Source organism: Falco punctatus (assembly GCF_963210335.1).
Source record: "Falco punctatus genome assembly, chromosome: 14".
In the NCBI taxonomy this organism is placed as follows: Eukaryota; Metazoa; Chordata; class Aves; order Falconiformes; family Falconidae; genus Falco; species Falco punctatus.
Window position 1 is genome coordinate 7,653,006 of NC_137594.1, and position 18,321 is coordinate 7,671,326.

Sequence of the window (18,321 nt, forward strand, 5' to 3'; positions counted from 1 at the left end):
TGAGGAAAAGATGAAGGAAAACAAAGATTTCTACCTTTTACTGAGCAGTGCCTTCATTCATATTACTAGGCTTTTTAAAAATATTATTTCCCACACATGTAAAATTTCCACAGTGCTAAACTGCTGTAAATTCCCTTCTACCTTGCTGGACATTCTAAACTTTCTCATGCATTTATCATCTCTATTATCACCATTAAAAAGTATTCTCTGCTTAGAGATGTGCCAACAACATAAACCAGAACCTTAACAAAATAAAAAGACGACACTACAAAATGTTTATGTCTATTTCCTTAATCCCTACTTATTAAGTAAGAACTGAGTTCCGAGAGCACTAAATCCTTTGCTTGCTACCATTACAATGGAAGCCAATGTGACTACACAGGGTAGTGAGCATAAAATATCATGAAAAGTAAATCTCTGAAGAGTCCAGAATTGAAAACCCTTGGGCAGGAACCTCAGCTATTTATACTATGCATTTTTCCTGCAAACTGTCACATACATACGAAGAATTAATATTAATGATCTTTGCTTTATGTAACCAAAATTCTGTATTTCACTGAGTACTGTACAGCAAAGATCAAAAACTGACTCAATAGATCTGTAGTCCTTTTCAAGTAGATAAAAGCTGAAATACAGCCACCTTTTTAAGAAATATTTTCCTTTTTATCCACTTTCACATTAGCATTCACTTTATTTTGAATCGCAGCTAGCAATTGAACCAGAATAAAAATATTTGAGAACCACATTGAGAAATAAAACATACATCAAATCAACTAAACTTTTTTAATTTATCCCTGTTTACTGGAATTATAAGCTATATGAGGTCCTCTAAATGCTTGGAAAATGCCCACCAAATCCTTTAAAGCCTCCTGCACTCACACTGACCGGCTTTACGTTTCATAAATGTAATTACTTTAAAATATCACTGTATTTTTCTTGATAATAAAGCTCTATCTTTACTGTAGAAACAGTGCAGAGCTAACTATGGATGAAGATGCAAGTATGAAAAAGTTCAGCTGTAGCCAGTACATCAACTCTAACTAAATGCAATCAGCATGCAGAAGGATGCCCAACACTGCAAGTTAGGGGCTTAACATATCTGCTATATAATTCAGACTCTGTTTTACAGTGATTTCATTACTGACCATAAAAACTGTAACAGTGGAACTGTATAAACAAACTGAACAGTGTTTTTACTGTAAAACACGAATCTAATATAAATATTTGCCTCTCCTTTTTCTCAGCATCTGTAATGAAAGTAAATTCATGCCATATGTTTATAGCGTGCAAAATAATAGATCTCAACAATTCATCCATGTAAATGTCGGTTAAATTGTTTATTTAATGTTTTTAACGTTGCGAGGGTTTTTTTAAGCACAAATTTCCTCACAAATCATTAAAGGCTCTTGCTCTTGTCAGTGGCTACATCCACCAACACACAGCTGGTTTTAGAGAAGAACCTGGCGGAAAAATTTGAAGATCACAGATTTCTCAACTGATAACCAGATCAATAGCTCTGACAGGTTGAAACATGTCCATGTGGATAGTTACCGTACCAATGCACCAGCCTGCAAACTGAAACAAGCTGCTGCCTCAAACATGTCAGAAGACTTCAAAATACAAAAGCAACCGCTTTCTAGCTTCTTATACTAACAGAGTGTACTAGCAGACTGTAGTACATCTAGATTTTCTTAATGCTGTGTATGCAGGCTAGTACTGTTTAAAAATTATGTCTACCATTATTTAACAATTCACTGTACATCTGTATTCGGAAAACACCTTCACAATACACTTCACTCTCCTAAAGTGTCTCAGCTGAGTAGATTACTCACAGAAACTTACTGAATTCTTGAACATTACAGCCAAAGTCTGGTCATACTTTCTGGTCTCAATCAGTTGTTACAAGCACCAGTACTGGTTAAAGCTTACACTGTGAATTCTCCACTAGTAATATAAAGTCCAATTCCATTGGAATTACAGTTACTTAAAAGATTCCTTCACAAAAATCTGGCTCACACTCTTAAAAAGAAACTACTCAGCAGTGGCAATAATGTTTAGTTTGAGTGTCTGTGGCTGCACGTGAGACAAGTTGACACAATTTTTTTTATTGCATTACCAGTTAGCTTTATACGAGATACTACCTCTTCCTCCAAGGCCTTTTCCCCATAGCAAGGTTTGGATAACTACTTTTACCTTGATTCTTCAGAACGGTCACTATTCAGAGCACTGGAGGATGAAGTATGTCTTTACATTGCAGGCTTTTATAACTGTATATTACACTGTGGTGGCATGTAAGCCAATAATATATAGTTTTAGAATACTATGCTTTGAAACAATACAATTCTTTATTACAAAATAACAAGACAATATTGGAAATAATATTTTCAGATCAATGCACGTGCTCTACCAGTAGATATTCTGAAATATTTTCTGTTTTGAAGAGATTACTTTTTAAGAGCGTTTATTTAGCACTGCTTTGAAGCTCTTTAATTCTGTACTAACAGACTGTGGCTCCATTCAGTATTTACCACATCTCCAAAGCCATCTTTTACACATTCTTCAGTTTTTTCCATAAATTAAAATCTGCCACTAATCATGGTGAGATGTCCTCCCTGAATCTCTCACGTAAGTTAATTCCAAGAACAATTTATTGTGCCGTTTCTAATGTAGTCTTATATAGTTTGGCTATGGAAATCCTGTATTAAGTCTAACCATTTTACAGAAAAAGCTTACAAAATTAGCATCCAACAGATAGAAAGGGAAACTTTATCTCCTGTATCAAGATTAGCATCAATTAGTACCCAGAGACTAAGACAGAAATAATTTTCCAGAGCTATTCTGTACTCCATCTACATACACAAACAACCATAAACCAAGGACACCAGTGGAGACTACATGGGAAATCAGTCCCCCTTCCTTGAGGGGGAAACACACATAGTTGACACACAAAAACTGTTGCCCATGTTCTGTATAAATGTGCCTAGTTTGCTTCTCATCTTTCTACGCTTTACAAGATTACAACTGGAATACACAGACTCACCAGGTTTTAATTTTATTCGGTTACTTAATCAGCAAGAATATAAATCACTCCTTAGGTGAAGAACGCTTTGGGGAAAGGAATACAGCAAGGAGTCACATGTATTTTGTTGGTGTTCTTCAGAGCCATTCTCCCTTCTCTTGTCACATCCCTACCTTAAGTTTCTGCATATAAAACAAACCCACATTTTCTTTTTATAGTTTCTAATCTTTGATGTAGCTGAAGGCTTAACACTGAGGAATAATTACAAAAGAAACATTATACTTTTTATGAAATATTAAACTTACAACTTATCTTTTAATATCTACTTCAAAGACGATTTGACAGGAATAAATAAATGAGAGCTTCTTGGCAAGAAAAGCTGTGACTTATGAAATATTTTATTCATTCATATTCTTAAGTATATTCTTGAGAATACCGCTAACATCTGGAGCTACACAGACTTATCCAAACATTCTGCTCATAGTCAATTAGGAAATTATATCAATAATAATGTAAAATAAATTACCTAGCTCTCTTCCTGGAGCATAGATTTCAATGTTCGTCAGAGCAACTATGTGTACAAACAGTGCTGTAGTGTTTTTCATTAAGCCTTAAAGTCAATTAAGCTACGAATTGGAACAATCATTCCTCCTTTGCAAAGTATTGATATTTTTTCTTGGCTGCTTTCAGGTCTTTTCACTACTCAAGGAAAGATTTATGTTTGACAATTTCTTTCTGATTAAAATGAATCATAACTCTAGAATTCTAATTTCCTCTTTTCCGAGCAAGAAATTATCAAACAGTTTTAAATTGATATTGAACATCATTGCGCATGAACATTCATTTTCAAGATATCAAATGTAAAGCTATACTGATCTCTCTTTTTATCTGCTGCATTTACATACTTTCTCTTCCTTTCTCTCTATGTATATAAAACATCAGATTATACCAATATAATAAACTATACCGCTCTATAAAAATTATATTTGACAGACCAGCTGGACCAGTCACATTAAAACTTGTCACAATAGTTTACATAAGGCAATTAACCTTTATTTGCAGTAACAGAAAAATTGCACTGTAGTTCAGAAAGAAAATAACTGGAGTACTGCAGGTAGCAAACAAATGTCAGTTACCAAAAGTAATTAGCAAGTTTGTACAGGTAATGCCTACTCAAATGGCTCAAACTCTCTATAAAAACAGCTCTTCAGACATGAATTGTTAAAAAACAGTTTCTAGATTTGTTTCCAACAGCCAATTAAGATCAGTTTGAATTTTTCTTAAACATTATGGCAACTAATCTGAAAAAGTCACACTTTCTCCCATTATTCTTCCCGGTTTCTATAAATCTTAACAATTGGATTTTTCCAAGCCATTTAGCTGTCCCATTTTCTCTTTATAAACTTGATTTTCAGCCTGCGCCGAAAGCGGACTGAACCAGCGGGTTTTGCCTACCAGCATATTTAAAAGCCCAACAGGCCCAAAGAGGAGCTGTCTTTCCGCAGACACTCACTGACGGCGTTCCAGACAAGGATGTCACAAATATACTCAAAGGGAACAAGCTGGATGATTTCCCTAAGTACTGTTACATATGCCGTACAGTTCATGCACATTACAAGAAAATGGGGTTTAGACGTTCAGTTTAAGAGTAGAAACACATTTACCAAATTTCCACCCCTCAAAATACTGCAGGAAGACAGTATTTACAGCGCAGCTCAGAGATTTAATCTGAACAATTTACAAGATAACATAAACCAAGCAGGTAACGCTGCTGTTGCCAAACCTGTAACATGAACATGAGGCTTCTAAGGCTGCATCCTAAACAGCTGTATTTTTTTTTAAATTGGTTTTCAATTTCAATTTCCTTTCAATAATTTTACTTTCTCTAGGAACAAGGGAGACAAAATACTGTGGATGCTTTGAAGTTCTTTATAGCAGGATAGTTAGAGCTACATGTTGAGAATTCATCTGAACCATACTGCAGAGGTTGTTGATGTTTTTCTTAAACTGTTTCATTTTAGGAAAGAATTTTCAATTAACAACTTCCTGCTCCATACTTACATCTATAAACTAAAAATTAATATTTTACATCAATAGTTTAATACTAGTATCAATCAAATTAATCTTTGTCTCTTTGTTTTCAGTAACTGATATTGGGGCTGGTTTTTGTGTTTGTTTTCCTCAAGATTGCTCACAATTTGATGTAAATTTTAAGCATCTTGTAATTCATCAACTAGTTCTCCCCTGGTTACACACTCCAAGTAATTAAAGTTCAGTAATAACTTATTCTTTCTGCTCCAGCACCTGCATTTCATTTGTTTATTTTCCCAGAGTCATAAATTTGAGGGACTGTCAAAGTGCCATAATATTAGTGCAATAATCAAAGTTAATTAATCCCTCTCAATAAACAACAACAAAGCCATTACAAAGATGCATTGAAGGTTTTCCAGCTACCCAGTTTACAGATGAGATTCTTTCCTGAACAATTAGAATTTGAAAACTGTTAGTAAATATATGTAGTGTTTCTGAAGTAATTTGACCTTCAGTGATCTTCATTCAATTAACAATTCATTAACTTTTGGTGATATAATGTAGGTATTAAGACAAGTACTCCTGAACTCCCATTGCCTTCAGTGTCTTCAGAAATATTTTCGAAATTAAGGAGATAATGGGTTATTTTTCAAATGAAAGGTACTCAGTACTGCCTTATTTTAGTTAGATAAAACATATATATAGATATATTTAGTTGGACTGGGGCTACCAAATTCAGAAAACAAAATATCACCAAATCCAGTTCTATTGAAAGAGAACAGACAGATGAACTTTAAGAAACCAACACTACTATTTTGCATTATGCTATTCTGTTGGAATTCTCTTTGACTACCATGCTATTGAAAAAAAAAAAAAAAAAAAAAAAAAAGACCGCTTTAATGTGAACTATTGAAGGGGAAAGGAAGATATTTTTCTCTCCCAATCCTTTACTGTAAATCATTAGTATCATCCAGGCAAGAGAAAAAATCTTAAATACAAAGACTGTTTCTTGAAGAAACTTGTGGTTACAAAAATTAGCAATATTATAAGCATCACCTATGTGGAAATACTTAGTTGTAAATAAGCACTGTTTATTTTGTACTAATAAATAATTATAATTATCTCTAGACTACTGATGTGTAAATATTAATACTATTAAGTGTTCTTCCATATCACCTGGGAGCACTTGAAATATTTTCAGAGCTTGGGAAATAAATCTAAAACACTCATCACAATTTTTATCAGGAAAGAAATAAAATTCCAAGAATCTGATCCTACAGTTTATTTTTTAAGCGCATAGAACTGTATCAATAGACTATCACCTGGAAGTCAGCAGTCACAGCAAGCTCTGACAAAAGTACCTTGCCACCTTTACCAAGTAGTAAATGATTACCGGAGGAATAAATTAAGAACACTGAATGACAAAAAAAAAATAAAATAAAAAAGAGGGGGCAAAGTTAGTAGTCAAAGAGAAACAAGGGAAGACACAGTACTGAAGAGCTTGTATCTGCATGATAAAATGGAAGAAAAATACAGACTGCCTGGCAGCAGTGCTGTGGGCCTGATGGACTGGGAAAGAAAAGGAGGGAAGCATTCTTGGTTTTGAAAAGTGTAAGGATGTTCCTCTGCAATCTGTCATAGTATAAAAAGTATGAGCAAAATAGTAACTTTCCCTAACCTTCCCCCCACCACCACCAACATAACTTGCGGCTGTTTCATCTTGTCCTGTCACTTGTTATCCTTCCTGACCTTCTTGTAGATGGGTGTCTCACTGGCTAACCTCCAGTCAACTGGGACCTCCCCAGTTTGCCAGAGCTGTAGATAAATGATGGAGAGAGGCTTGGCGAGCTCCTCCGCCAGCTCCCTCAGTGCCCTCGGGTGGATCCCACCCAGCCCCACAGACTGGTGCATGTCTCAGTGGAGCAGCAGGTCACCGACTGTTTCCTCCTGGACGGTGGGGACTTCATTCTGCTCCTCCGCATCCCCGTCTTCCAGCTCAGAGGGCTCAGTACCCAGAGGGAAGCTGGCCTTGCTATTAAAGACCGAGGCAAAGAAAGCAAGGGGTACCTCAGCATTCTCCTCGTCCTTTGTGGCAATGTTCCCTGCCACATCCAATAAAGGATGCGGATTATCCTTGGCCCTCCTTTTATTTCTAATGTATTTGTAAAAACATTTGTTGTTATCTTTCAAACACTCAACCCTACTGTCACCATCCTTCAGCTCTAGGCAGTCGAAACACTCCCTGACATACAGAGCTACCCCACTGCCTCTCCTTCCTTGCCCACCCCTTCTGAAAAGTTTGTAGCCATCCAACATTCTCCTTCAGTTAGTTACACACTTTGGTTCTGGAAACGTCCTGTCCTATTAACTATGATACATGCCTCAGTGGGTCTTTCCAACATTTTCGCCATTACAAAGCATCTGCATGTAACAGACAACAGCATGTGAGTCCTTGCAGTCCAGTGCAGTTGTACGAAATGAAAAGTATCACTGATACACCAGGGACCGAACAGGATATTACAAAATAAGACAAATCCCTTTTTCCTTAGATTCTTGCATGGAAATGTCATATCTACTTAACTGCTTGTACTGCACAAAAGACTTCACATCTTGAAAAACATAGCTTAGTGCTGGACACTACAAACGTTCACTTACCCATTCCAGGAGGATGCGCTGTACAGCTTCATTGCCTCTTGACGTATTTCTGCAGGCCAGGATAACATATGCCCCATGCAGTGCAAGAGACTTGGCAGTTTCAAAACCTATGATAAAACATTTTCCTAGTCAGAAGTAGGTCTTGGTAACAAAACAGAGCTATAAAATTACCTGAAAAGGTGAGCCGTGCACTTAAGTACACCGGCACTACCTGCACTCTGACCACCTGTTTGACAGTCACCCGGATGTTTAAGAGCACATATGAAAAAGGCAGACACCTCAATTTGAGCAGGCCTTTGGGACAACAGTTGTATATATTTTGTGCAATACAGACTTGGGATCTTCCAAAATCAGACTCAATTTATCTGCCTTTGTGCCTTCAGCTGTTAGCAGAGCAGGATTACACATACTCCTTACTTGCCCGACAGTGAAGAATGAATTATGGCAAGATGGCAGAACTCATCATGCCTAGCAACATCACACTCAAAGTGGTAAGAGTATTCTAAGAGTGAGCTCTGGGCTCTTTAGATGCACAGTTAACCTCCGATTCATTAATCTGAGGACCACCTGTGGCAGAGGGATCATCCAATGGGATGTGTGAGGGGTAAGAACCAAAATCACATGGAGATAACTGCTCCTTGTTCCAATCTGAACATCAGCCTATCTGTGGACCACAAAACCAAGGACCAGAGAAGTATCCAAGTGTTAAACCATTCCCGGGAGGGGTTATCAAGCTGATACTTAGAAAATGAGATTTTCTCTAAGGAGATCTGTAATCTACATGTGTATTTTATTATCCACACACTTTAAAATCTTTGCTAAAATTTTCTTTAAATTATCCATGTAAAATTAACTCAGGTTTTGTCCCATCTTCAACTGATCTATGGAGAACAGTTTTTTCACAATTCTTCTCATTACAAATAATCAGTCAAATACCATGCAGCTTCAATACGTTGGTTACAGAATCATGAGGCTAAACAGGTCACTGGATGTACCAGATGACAGAGAAAAAAAAATAATCCCTGAAAAATTCCCTTTCATATAACTCATTGATGTGACTTCATCTGTGAGCACATTCTTTCTAAATCTAAAAGAAGCAGACAGACAGTTCATACTTCACTGCAATTAAAAGTGCAGCATGAATCTATACCCCCAGGTATTTTGTTGTTTGTTTTCTTTCATCCATAGAAGTTTCACAGTGAATTCCTAAATGACTGTACACAACCTTTTTTTTTTGCAATAATGTTAAGACATTTTTTTTCCATTTCTGAATCTGGACGCTTCATTTCTCCTTTCTAAACGGAGACTTAAGATTTCAGATTAATTTCAGTTTGTTAATTTGGGACTGTATTGCAATTTAATGAGATCAGTTTAAATTATAAAACTGTCCACAAAGAGCTGCAACTCTTTCCACCTTAAGATCATCTGCAAGCTTTGGAAGCATACTCTGTTTCACTGTTTAATTCATTAATGAAAAGCTGCATAAAGTTGGTCCAAGGTAAACTTCATTTAATTCAAAAAAAATCTGTGAGAATTTACAGCAGGAGGTGATGAGTTCCTGGGAATACAGAATGCCCATAAACCACAGAGCACTGAGCCAGAAACTGGTTTCTATCAGGGGTGACCTACTACGCATTTGTGATGTAAGCAACGGTATCACTGGGGCCCATCTCCATGGAGAACTATAACAATGACAGAAATTTCCATCTAGCTGAAAGAGGCATAGCATAGCTTAATGAATTCCAATTAGACAAGCTTAAACTAGAAAATGAAGAATCAAAATGAAATGCCCAGCAATTTGAGCATGTGAGGAAGTTAGAGAAGAAGTATATGGTTTAGCTTTGTGACATTTAAAGCATGTTCATTTTCTTTTTAAAAATTGTTTACCAAAAAGCCTATTAAAATGGGCTGTCTCACTTCCAAAACACCCTGGAGCAACAAATTTCAGTTACAGTACAGGACATAACTTACATTATGGAAACAACAGACACCAAGATGAATTTATACCATTTTCTGCAATTACATACTTACGGTATTTAAGTCCAAGCAATTTTCTTGTATCTTTTTTAAAGCTATTCATTGTACCAAGCAACTTTAATTACCTGGGTAATTCATTGCATGCACATGAATTCAGCTACAGTATATGCAAAGATTTCCCATTCTAATTCCACTTTACGCATCTTTAACTAGAATTTTTCATGTAACTAATGTAAGACTTATACCAGAATACTATTAGCTAGCTGTATGCTGCTTGTTTTGCACAAAAAAAGCCAAAACCACCAACCACTTATTTGGACCAGCTTACCATATTATTAAAAACTAGTTGGAATGCCAGGGAGTAAGAACAGTTTTTCCACTGTTATACACAGATCTAGAGCTGACTGCCAGTTCAATTAACTAAGCATGATGATGTTTTGCTAACTCCACCCCATGTCACCCTGCAAAATAATAAATTCCACGCCATTCTTTGTTATAGCTAGTAACTGATTCCCATTATAAACTAAACCGAGAAAGATGAAAATATAACCAAGTAAGTTACATGCTGCAAATTTAGTTAATTTTAATACCACCTTGATTTTTCCCTGCAAACTTCAAGATCAGTGTTAGAACACTTCTCTTTAGGATGTATGTACTTGCTCTTTTCTGGGCTACCAAAGGATGATTCTTCACCCTTAGGCAGACACGTTCTGGATCCTTCAATGAAATCTATGTGCAGAAAAAAAAACCCTCGTTTTAGAGGATTTTTAAGCAGCAGTCCATCCTTCCAGTCAAAATACTGTCACAGGTCAAGTGCTAATGTGTCTCCCGATGAGACATATTCTGAACTACTAACTCATTCACGAACACTCGCACTATATTTAGGACAGCTAGATTTGTGCAAAAGGAGAAAAACAAATCCAGGTATCCCAATCCACAAGGTTCCAATTCTGGTTACAGGTAGAGATTGTATATAAACTATTACTACTTATCTTTTTATCACTGAGTGTGGAGCATAATTCATAAGACATCTTTTCAGACCATCTACCAGATGGAATATAGCAAGAAGAAATAGTAACAAAACACCTTTTTCAGAGCTCACTGGGATTTAAATATAATCTACCCACCAACTCGCTGACTCTCAAGACCAACATTTTTATATATGTCCTTAAAATAATTCTTCACAGACCTGAAAATCTTCATTAAGCAGTACAATTAAGTATCTTTGCAGTTTAAGCAAGAATTATGCAGGAGCTTAGAAGAACGCAACTTTTAACTGAAACACCTTGAAACAAGTCCTTTTACAGCTTTAGCTCTCTGATTCTTCTATGAAATTCCTCCCCCAGTGTCACATACCTTAAACAGGGAGAGAAGATCTTCTAGCAGGATGAAAAACTTTTTAAACAGATTAACTGTGTTAAACTGAGTTTGCTAACAACGTAAATTTTAAAACTTGAGCCTAACACAGGGATTGGGTATTTAAAGTACAAAACTATTTACACTCTGTAAAGAAAAAGCTTACCAATCTAAAAAACTACATTGAATCCAACTACACATGGAATGTGTTTTCATACACCAAAGTAAAGCACAAACATCATAAACACCCAAATAATAGTAAAGCCTTTAAAAAAATAATCACCACAGTAGGGCTAAACAGAAAGAAAACTCTTCAATAACAATGTTAAGGATGTGCATAATTAAGGAACCAGAGCTCTTATTAAATCTACCCACACAAGAACAACTCTGTGGCCTTCAGAAGAACCAAAGATGTCTTTAAAATTGCACTTAATCCGAGACCACAGCCACCAGTGTGCTCTCTTACACAGACACAGCGCTCTCGCAACGAGGGAACATTAACAGCAACGATACCAGGTTCTTTTCCAGCAAACAACTCGTAGCCTCCAATGGTGAATCTTCCCTGTACCATAGTGCCAGGGTATTGCAGCTGCAGAGCTATTTAGTCCAGGTAAACCAGACAACACAGCCTGCTGCTGACAAGAACTACGGGCATTCACGTTCTGCCCACCCGCAGCAGCTGGCAAAGGGCATACACGGCTAAAGGAAACCGTGCCCAGCCTCAATGTATTACTGCTCCCTGCTTCAGTTCTCAAAGTAGGCAGCTCAAAAAAAGCCACAAGACTTGACTATCTTCTTACAGAAAATCACACGTTATATACTAGTAGTGTTGTGTTTTTTTTAAAAGAAGGAACAACTACATTAGAAAAACAGCATAGGCTAATATACTTGAGCATCAAGGACAGCAAATTACGAAGAATAAGATAACATACTTCCATCAAAAGTGACAGAAAAACAGTATGTCTAAATAATATACACTTTGGAAAAACCATCATAGCATATTTAAATAATCTATACAAAGTTGAGCAAGCGTTCCATAAAATTAAAATAAATTTCAAGCGATTCTTCTGGAAATCTCAAGAGGCAAGAATCTTCTGAAACAGCCTACCCTTGCTGCTGTTGCTCTAGCTCAATTAGTTCTAATTTGACACTGAGGTGAAAATCATGTTTCAGACATACATGAGGATCAGCATTATGGCACAGCTCTCTATATCAGCAGCTAACCTAAGAACCGGTAGAGAACTAACAAGAGAGCTACAAGCGCATAGGATCCACTGCAGACATTTAAAACCCTTCAGCCCTTTACTTACAGCGTGCTTTCCATAAAGACTCAAAAATTAGCACTCAATTTCATTCTGTGTCTTCTATGACTATTGTTCAATACTCTCACATCTACAGTCGACTACTATCACTGAATTTTGGGACAGATTTTCAGCTAACGATCTCAATTAACGAGCAGTTAGCATCGCTCAATTAATGCCAACTACATTGTGTCAACATACACCAGATGAGTATATGGCTCTGTCAAACAGTGCAACCTCCTCTATAAAACAAAGGGAATCACTGAGTGGAAGAGTAATTCAACAATTTATTTAAATAACATAGACATCATACAGTCCATTTATCATTGGGGGATATTTTGTAAAAAAATTGCATCAGGCATTTACATGTTTTTAAACACTCCTTTATTTCAAGTATAACAAAGCTTGAATGCACAAGATGAAATTAAAAACATTTCGGACAATAGCAAGTTTTCTTCAGCTTCTCTACCTTCTCCCAAACCCTCCAGGATACCTTGGATCTGTCATTTACAACACTTGAAACACAGTGATGCTATCTTTCTTTGCAACAGCTTAGCTCTCAATATAAAAGCCTACAGGGTTTGTTCATATTTAGTTTCTTCAAAAACATTTCTTCCTGTCTCTCCACTGATAGAACAGCTCTGGAAGCCCCAAGATTCTAAAATACCTTTTCATGTGTTTGAGTAACGATTTGAATAAAGCTAGCATGAGTCCAGCCTTCCCTGGGCTCTATGTCACAGGCAGTTTGAATGTAAACTAAAAGGGACTCTAGAACAAAACATTCTCCCCTTCCACTCCAGTAAACATAGCGAGATCAAGTTAAGTGATCCATGTTCTGTGGAATTGGAAGTGAAAAGTATTAGCCTGCTTGTGTTACATAGTTCTGGTCTTTCATATACTGATGGATTACTTATGGACTAGAACAGCAGAAACCAACTCTGATTTTATAAGCACAAACTTTTTCTATCACTAAAAGTGTGTATTACTTTCACAGCTGCGTTCAGGTTTTTCTTTTTTGCCACTACATTGTTTTCAAACTTCCACGTTGCCTTCTGAATTGCAGCAAACGTCTACCGGGTTCTTATAAACAGCCAGATGCCCATTTGCAGAGTGAAGCAAGTTAATTTTCGGAATAGATCTGGGGGGTTTTGGAAATATTTGCTTTTAATATAAAATGGGTAAGAGACTTATACAAAATCAATCTTTGATAAACTAGTAGCTGGAAGAACAGTTTCTTTCCCATATAGGGTATTACGATATTGCAAGCAAAAATCCAACTTCCAATGAATAGGACGTTTTTTATTTGTATAATTTGGTTCTTCTCAGGAAGGATCAATAGTTTTATATAACCTTCATAAAGTAAAAGCAACGGCTTTTTAAATTAATTCTGCAATCTAGAAAATCTGAAACCTTAATTAAAACATTCTTGGCACTAAACATAAATGAAAAAATACTTTCTGGCCTCTTTCACTCAAGGGCAGCATAACCACTAGTTCAGGAGTTTGCATTTAAACACTGATAGTGTACAAAACATGCAAGTTAGAGAACTCCTTCCTCCAGACAGAAGTGATACAAAGATTGTAAAAAGAATGCTATTGGGGGGGCAGTTTGGTCATCTTACTCAGAGCACCTTCCAGAAAAAAACAAACAACTTCTTAGACACCTCCTCTTGAACTAAGAGGCCAATACATAGCACTTCAATTTTACTTTAAGATCTTTGGAAGAAAAATATTCTCGCATTTGGCCAGTGTGTTTCTACACAACCAATCCAACAGCTTACCTAGAAAACGTACCGCATGCACAGAACCAGCAGAGTCTCCCCAAGTTTTAAGCCATCAGAGCCCAGTACGTATGCATCTTTTTAAGCCCTTAACGTTCTGATAAGGCACAACGATTTTTATTCAGCCACCAGAAGGTTCATCTGCAATATCGAATCATCAAAATTATACTCATACTATTTTTTTCTTTAATGCAGAAGTAATAAAAGTATCACAAAAATATTTTTCCAGGTAGATGATGTTACTTCCTTCAAACCACCTTTGTTTTGAAAATAAAACTGTACATTTTTCCTGGATCAAGGGTAAACTTCCCCTTCAGCTAAAAAGGAAGAAAATGAGAATAACCAGAGAAAAACCCTGACACAAGACTTTTTTTAAATGCAACATGTACTCTACATGAAATGCAACTCCAGTTTTGCTTCAGAGGAGAGTTGTGAAAAGGTTAAACACTCAAGAACTTGCAAAAAATCCTCTTTATAATCCAAAATACTCTCATCCCAACTGCTGCATCTCAGCAACAGATTAGGTGTGCTTTGTTTTTTTGGGACCCAAGAGAAGTACATATAAATGGAGAAGAGACTTGTCTCCTTGACATCACTAGATTTATTTCAACTTGGAACACCTAAACCCCAGTGACAGTGAATCAGATCATCTTATTTAACACCTCAGAAAAAAAAGAGTAAAGCAGATTCAAATGTTCTGAAGTGTTGAAGAATTCAGAATAACATAAGCTTCTTTTCAGTTTGAAATACTGCAACAATGATGTGCCTGTGCAGGTGGTTTAAGGGTACAACAAGCAACAGATCTGTCACATGGAGTGATGGCAGCCATATGCAAAACACCACATCATTGACAAACTCAGTTTTCAGAGCCCAAAAAGCACCATGCATTCTGTATCAGCATCGGTTGGCCACAACCACTCTGCTCAATATAGGTATTTATGATAAAAATCTTAAGAGACCCATTCAAGTTGCTCCAAATGCAAGTTTTCAAGGAAACAAAGCACCAATGTATTTTTAGAAGACTAAATTTAAAATGAGCAATTTGCATTAAATACTAATACACCTTTGTCTCTGTGTGTTTGCAGGCACACAGTAATGAGAGATACTGATATTTTTCATTGCAAAGTTTGATGTTATTTGAGATACATCCTGCCTCTCCCTTTGTGTGTAAATTGGACAGATGTGTTTTTCTTGGAGCCATGAACCACAGAAAATGCCAACCAAAATGAAAAACGATGACTAATACATTGGTTCTGTTTTCCATCTAACCAGCTTAAAAATACACACTCATTAGACATTACACTTCATCACAATATAATGTTCTGGGCAAGGCAAAGTTATTCTTAACAGTAAGTGCATTGCATTGTCACTGACAAAACTCAAAATACATAGTTTCATCTGAAGGAAGCACAAATATGAAAAAAAATCCTTAAATTGATGTGACTATATAGATCTGTGACTCACTGTCCTTGTAAAAAATCAAAAATGCATCGTTTGAGACAAAGAAAGCTAAATTAATAACAAGCAAACAAAAATATAGATCAGTGACTACATCAGGCACATACATTTGAAATACACAGCACCTAAGAGCCAGAAAGTTGCAGTCAGATCTAGTATCTACTCTAGTTGTACTATCCAAAGATGCCCACCAACTCATTTTAAAATGCAATGACACAAGATATGAACAAAGTTTTCAGCTCTGTTAAAACCCAATGCTGATAATTATCTCAGCCATCCAAAGGTATAGTCTAGCAGCAAATCAAACCCACATTTCCTACCCTTCATGTTGTAGAGGTGCTACTATCCAACATAAATATTGCAATAAAAGCCAAAAGCTCCAGTCTGGAATGAGCCCTATTGTGACATACAGCATATTAAATATAGATCCAAGCTACTTATCGTGTTAGAGAATTGCAGAATCATAGGGAATGGTTTGGGTTGGAAGGGACGTTAAAGATTATCCAGTTCCAGCCCCTGTGCCATGGGCAGGGATACCTTCTGCTAGACCAGGTTGCTCAGAGCCACATCCAACCTGGCCCTGAACACTTCCAAGGATGGTGCATGTCCCATGATAAGACCTTGGTTTAGTTATGTAAAGGCAATTCCCACCAGCTATTAAATGCCTACCCCTAATACATAGAGATGGCTACCCTGAGAAGCTGTGGTTTTGAATTAAGTTAGATATTCCTTAAGAAGCTTAATTAAAACATAGGGGTAGACAGAACCAAACCCGGTATTTAATACTAAACTGTACATATCATCCCAATCAAGATGTGTTTTGATGGTTTTTTTTTCAGTTGCTAGGTCATGTAAATACAAACAGGTTCTGTTAGGGGCCTGACTAGATGAACAGTGGCCAGGGATTAGGGTGAAGGGAAGAGAGGGAGAATCAGAGGAAAAAAAAAAATGAATTTTCTGTGAAATCCCAGTTTTCTTTCATACCTACTCCTTGCATTAGATGTACATCAGCAAACAAAAATCCCAGTCAAAAAGGATTGAGACAAGCATCTTCCTTTTCAACTAATGGCAAAGCTCTGTATAAATAAAACACACTTCTTTCAGAATGGAAAAAAAACCCCACCAAGTCTCAGCCTTCATGTTTCATCTAGCCTTTCTTCATCTATTAAATGATAGGGTCATGCTCCTACCAGATCCCAAGCATATTTCTGTGAATTAAAAAAAAAAAAAAAAAAAAAAAAAGTGTGGCATTTTAGAGTAGCATTTTACCAATACTAAAAACATTTGCATAGATTAACACAACTAGTTGTATCTTGGTATCACATCTGCCACTGAAGATTACTCTGTCTGAATTTTTTATTCTCAGTGTTTCTTCAAGCATAGAGTAAATCCATGGTTTGTTTTGATTGCCTTTAAAAATGACAGTGTTGCTTCTTGCAAGCAAGTCAACCAGTTCCCTAACACAAATCAATTATTGTAGTTAAAAAAAAAAATCAGAATTAGCATTTGGCTTTATAAATCAATGTTTAAGGCAAATTTATGTGAAAATTTATTTTTCTGTTTGTATAATTTTTTCCTTTATAACATACAACATATCACTGGGGAAGGCAGGAACCTGAATACACAGCAACTCGGCACACAATTTCACATTTTCTGAACAAAAATAAGCCTTCCACCTAAGAGTGCATCTACATGTATTACCACCAAGTCAAGTCAAACAAAAAGAGTTACATACATCTTAAAAGAAGGCTGAGTGAGTAACTTTGTCTCAAAATGAGCAGAACTCATTTTAGTATGACTCATATTCCTAATTTTAGTAAAAAACCTAAATTACTCTATTTGGAATTACATATGTTTATATTCATAAGTGATAAAAAAATATTTTGTAAGACTGCAGTTGTGTTAATACACTATTTTTATTGCAAAATAAACTCCTCTAAAATAAACATTTAACTGAAAATTAAGAGTTGCGAAAAACCAGTAAATCTGCCCACAACATAGAGTCAACATCAAACCAGCATCTCAATGAAATCTAGATCAGATCCGAGTAGTCAAATGCAACATGACGTTTAGGGCACACTATTTCCTAGTAAGTAATCATTCCTGAATGTTTAGTCACTATGGGATAAGCAAACTTTTTTTTTATTTAAATAAAGCCAGTCTATTTATAATAAACATTACTTGAATAGATTATTAAGGAAATAAATAACATTTGCGTGCATGCTACTGTGGCTTTGTCTCTATTTAATAGCAAAGCTGAGGCAAGCTAAAGTGAAGCAGCAGCAACAAAACTTACAATAGTCACACACACACACACCCCCCCAAAAAAAAAAAAAAAAGAATTTACCTAACATCAGTAGAAAGGATAACCATAAAAAGACTCTAGTTTCTACCTAATCTTCACATTCTGAAGGGTTTGTGTTCTGGAAAAGTACCAGCGTTAAGATCAAACATAACTGGATTTATAAAAAAATCTGATCAGATACTCAGTCTCAACTGGGTTTTGAAAGCTGTTTTAAGGGGCATTTTTTTCTCAACTGATCCCCAAAACTCTGGGGCTTCCCCCACACACACACCATTGATATTTTTAACACACCTTCTTAGACAAGCTTACTCAAGTGATCAGAAAGAAACCCAGAGAATTCAAAATTTATCTTTGACTGTCTCCCTTGGGCTTTTTTTTTTTTTTTTTAATCAGATATTTTTAAAGTGTTGCAAGTTCAGAGAAACAGGGTTGGCAAACT

The 18,321-nt window shown here is 36.2% G+C and overlaps 2 protein-coding genes across 10 annotated transcripts in view; one reads left to right on the top strand and one right to left on the bottom strand.

The window, feature by feature from the left end:
• WWOX (WW domain containing oxidoreductase) overlaps positions 1 to 18,321 on the bottom strand; it is a 550,369-nt gene that overhangs the window by 512,366 nt on the left and 19,682 nt on the right. For all 9 annotated transcript variants that reach the window (XR_013931868.1, XM_080410742.1, XM_080410741.1 and 6 more), the window contains exon 5: positions 7,706 to 7,812. Coding sequence is in view for 8 of the 9 variants with exons in the window: in XM_080410742.1 (XP_080266868.1) it covers positions 7,706 to 7,812 (107 nt within the window). In the remaining variant the exon portion in view is untranslated. The remainder of the gene's footprint in view (positions 1 to 7,705; positions 7,813 to 18,321) is intronic.
• Positions 1 to 18,321, top strand: part of ADAMTS18 (ADAM metallopeptidase with thrombospondin type 1 motif 18) — a 485,565-nt gene that overhangs the window by 25,520 nt on the left and 441,724 nt on the right. The gene's annotated exons all lie outside the window — the stretch shown is intronic.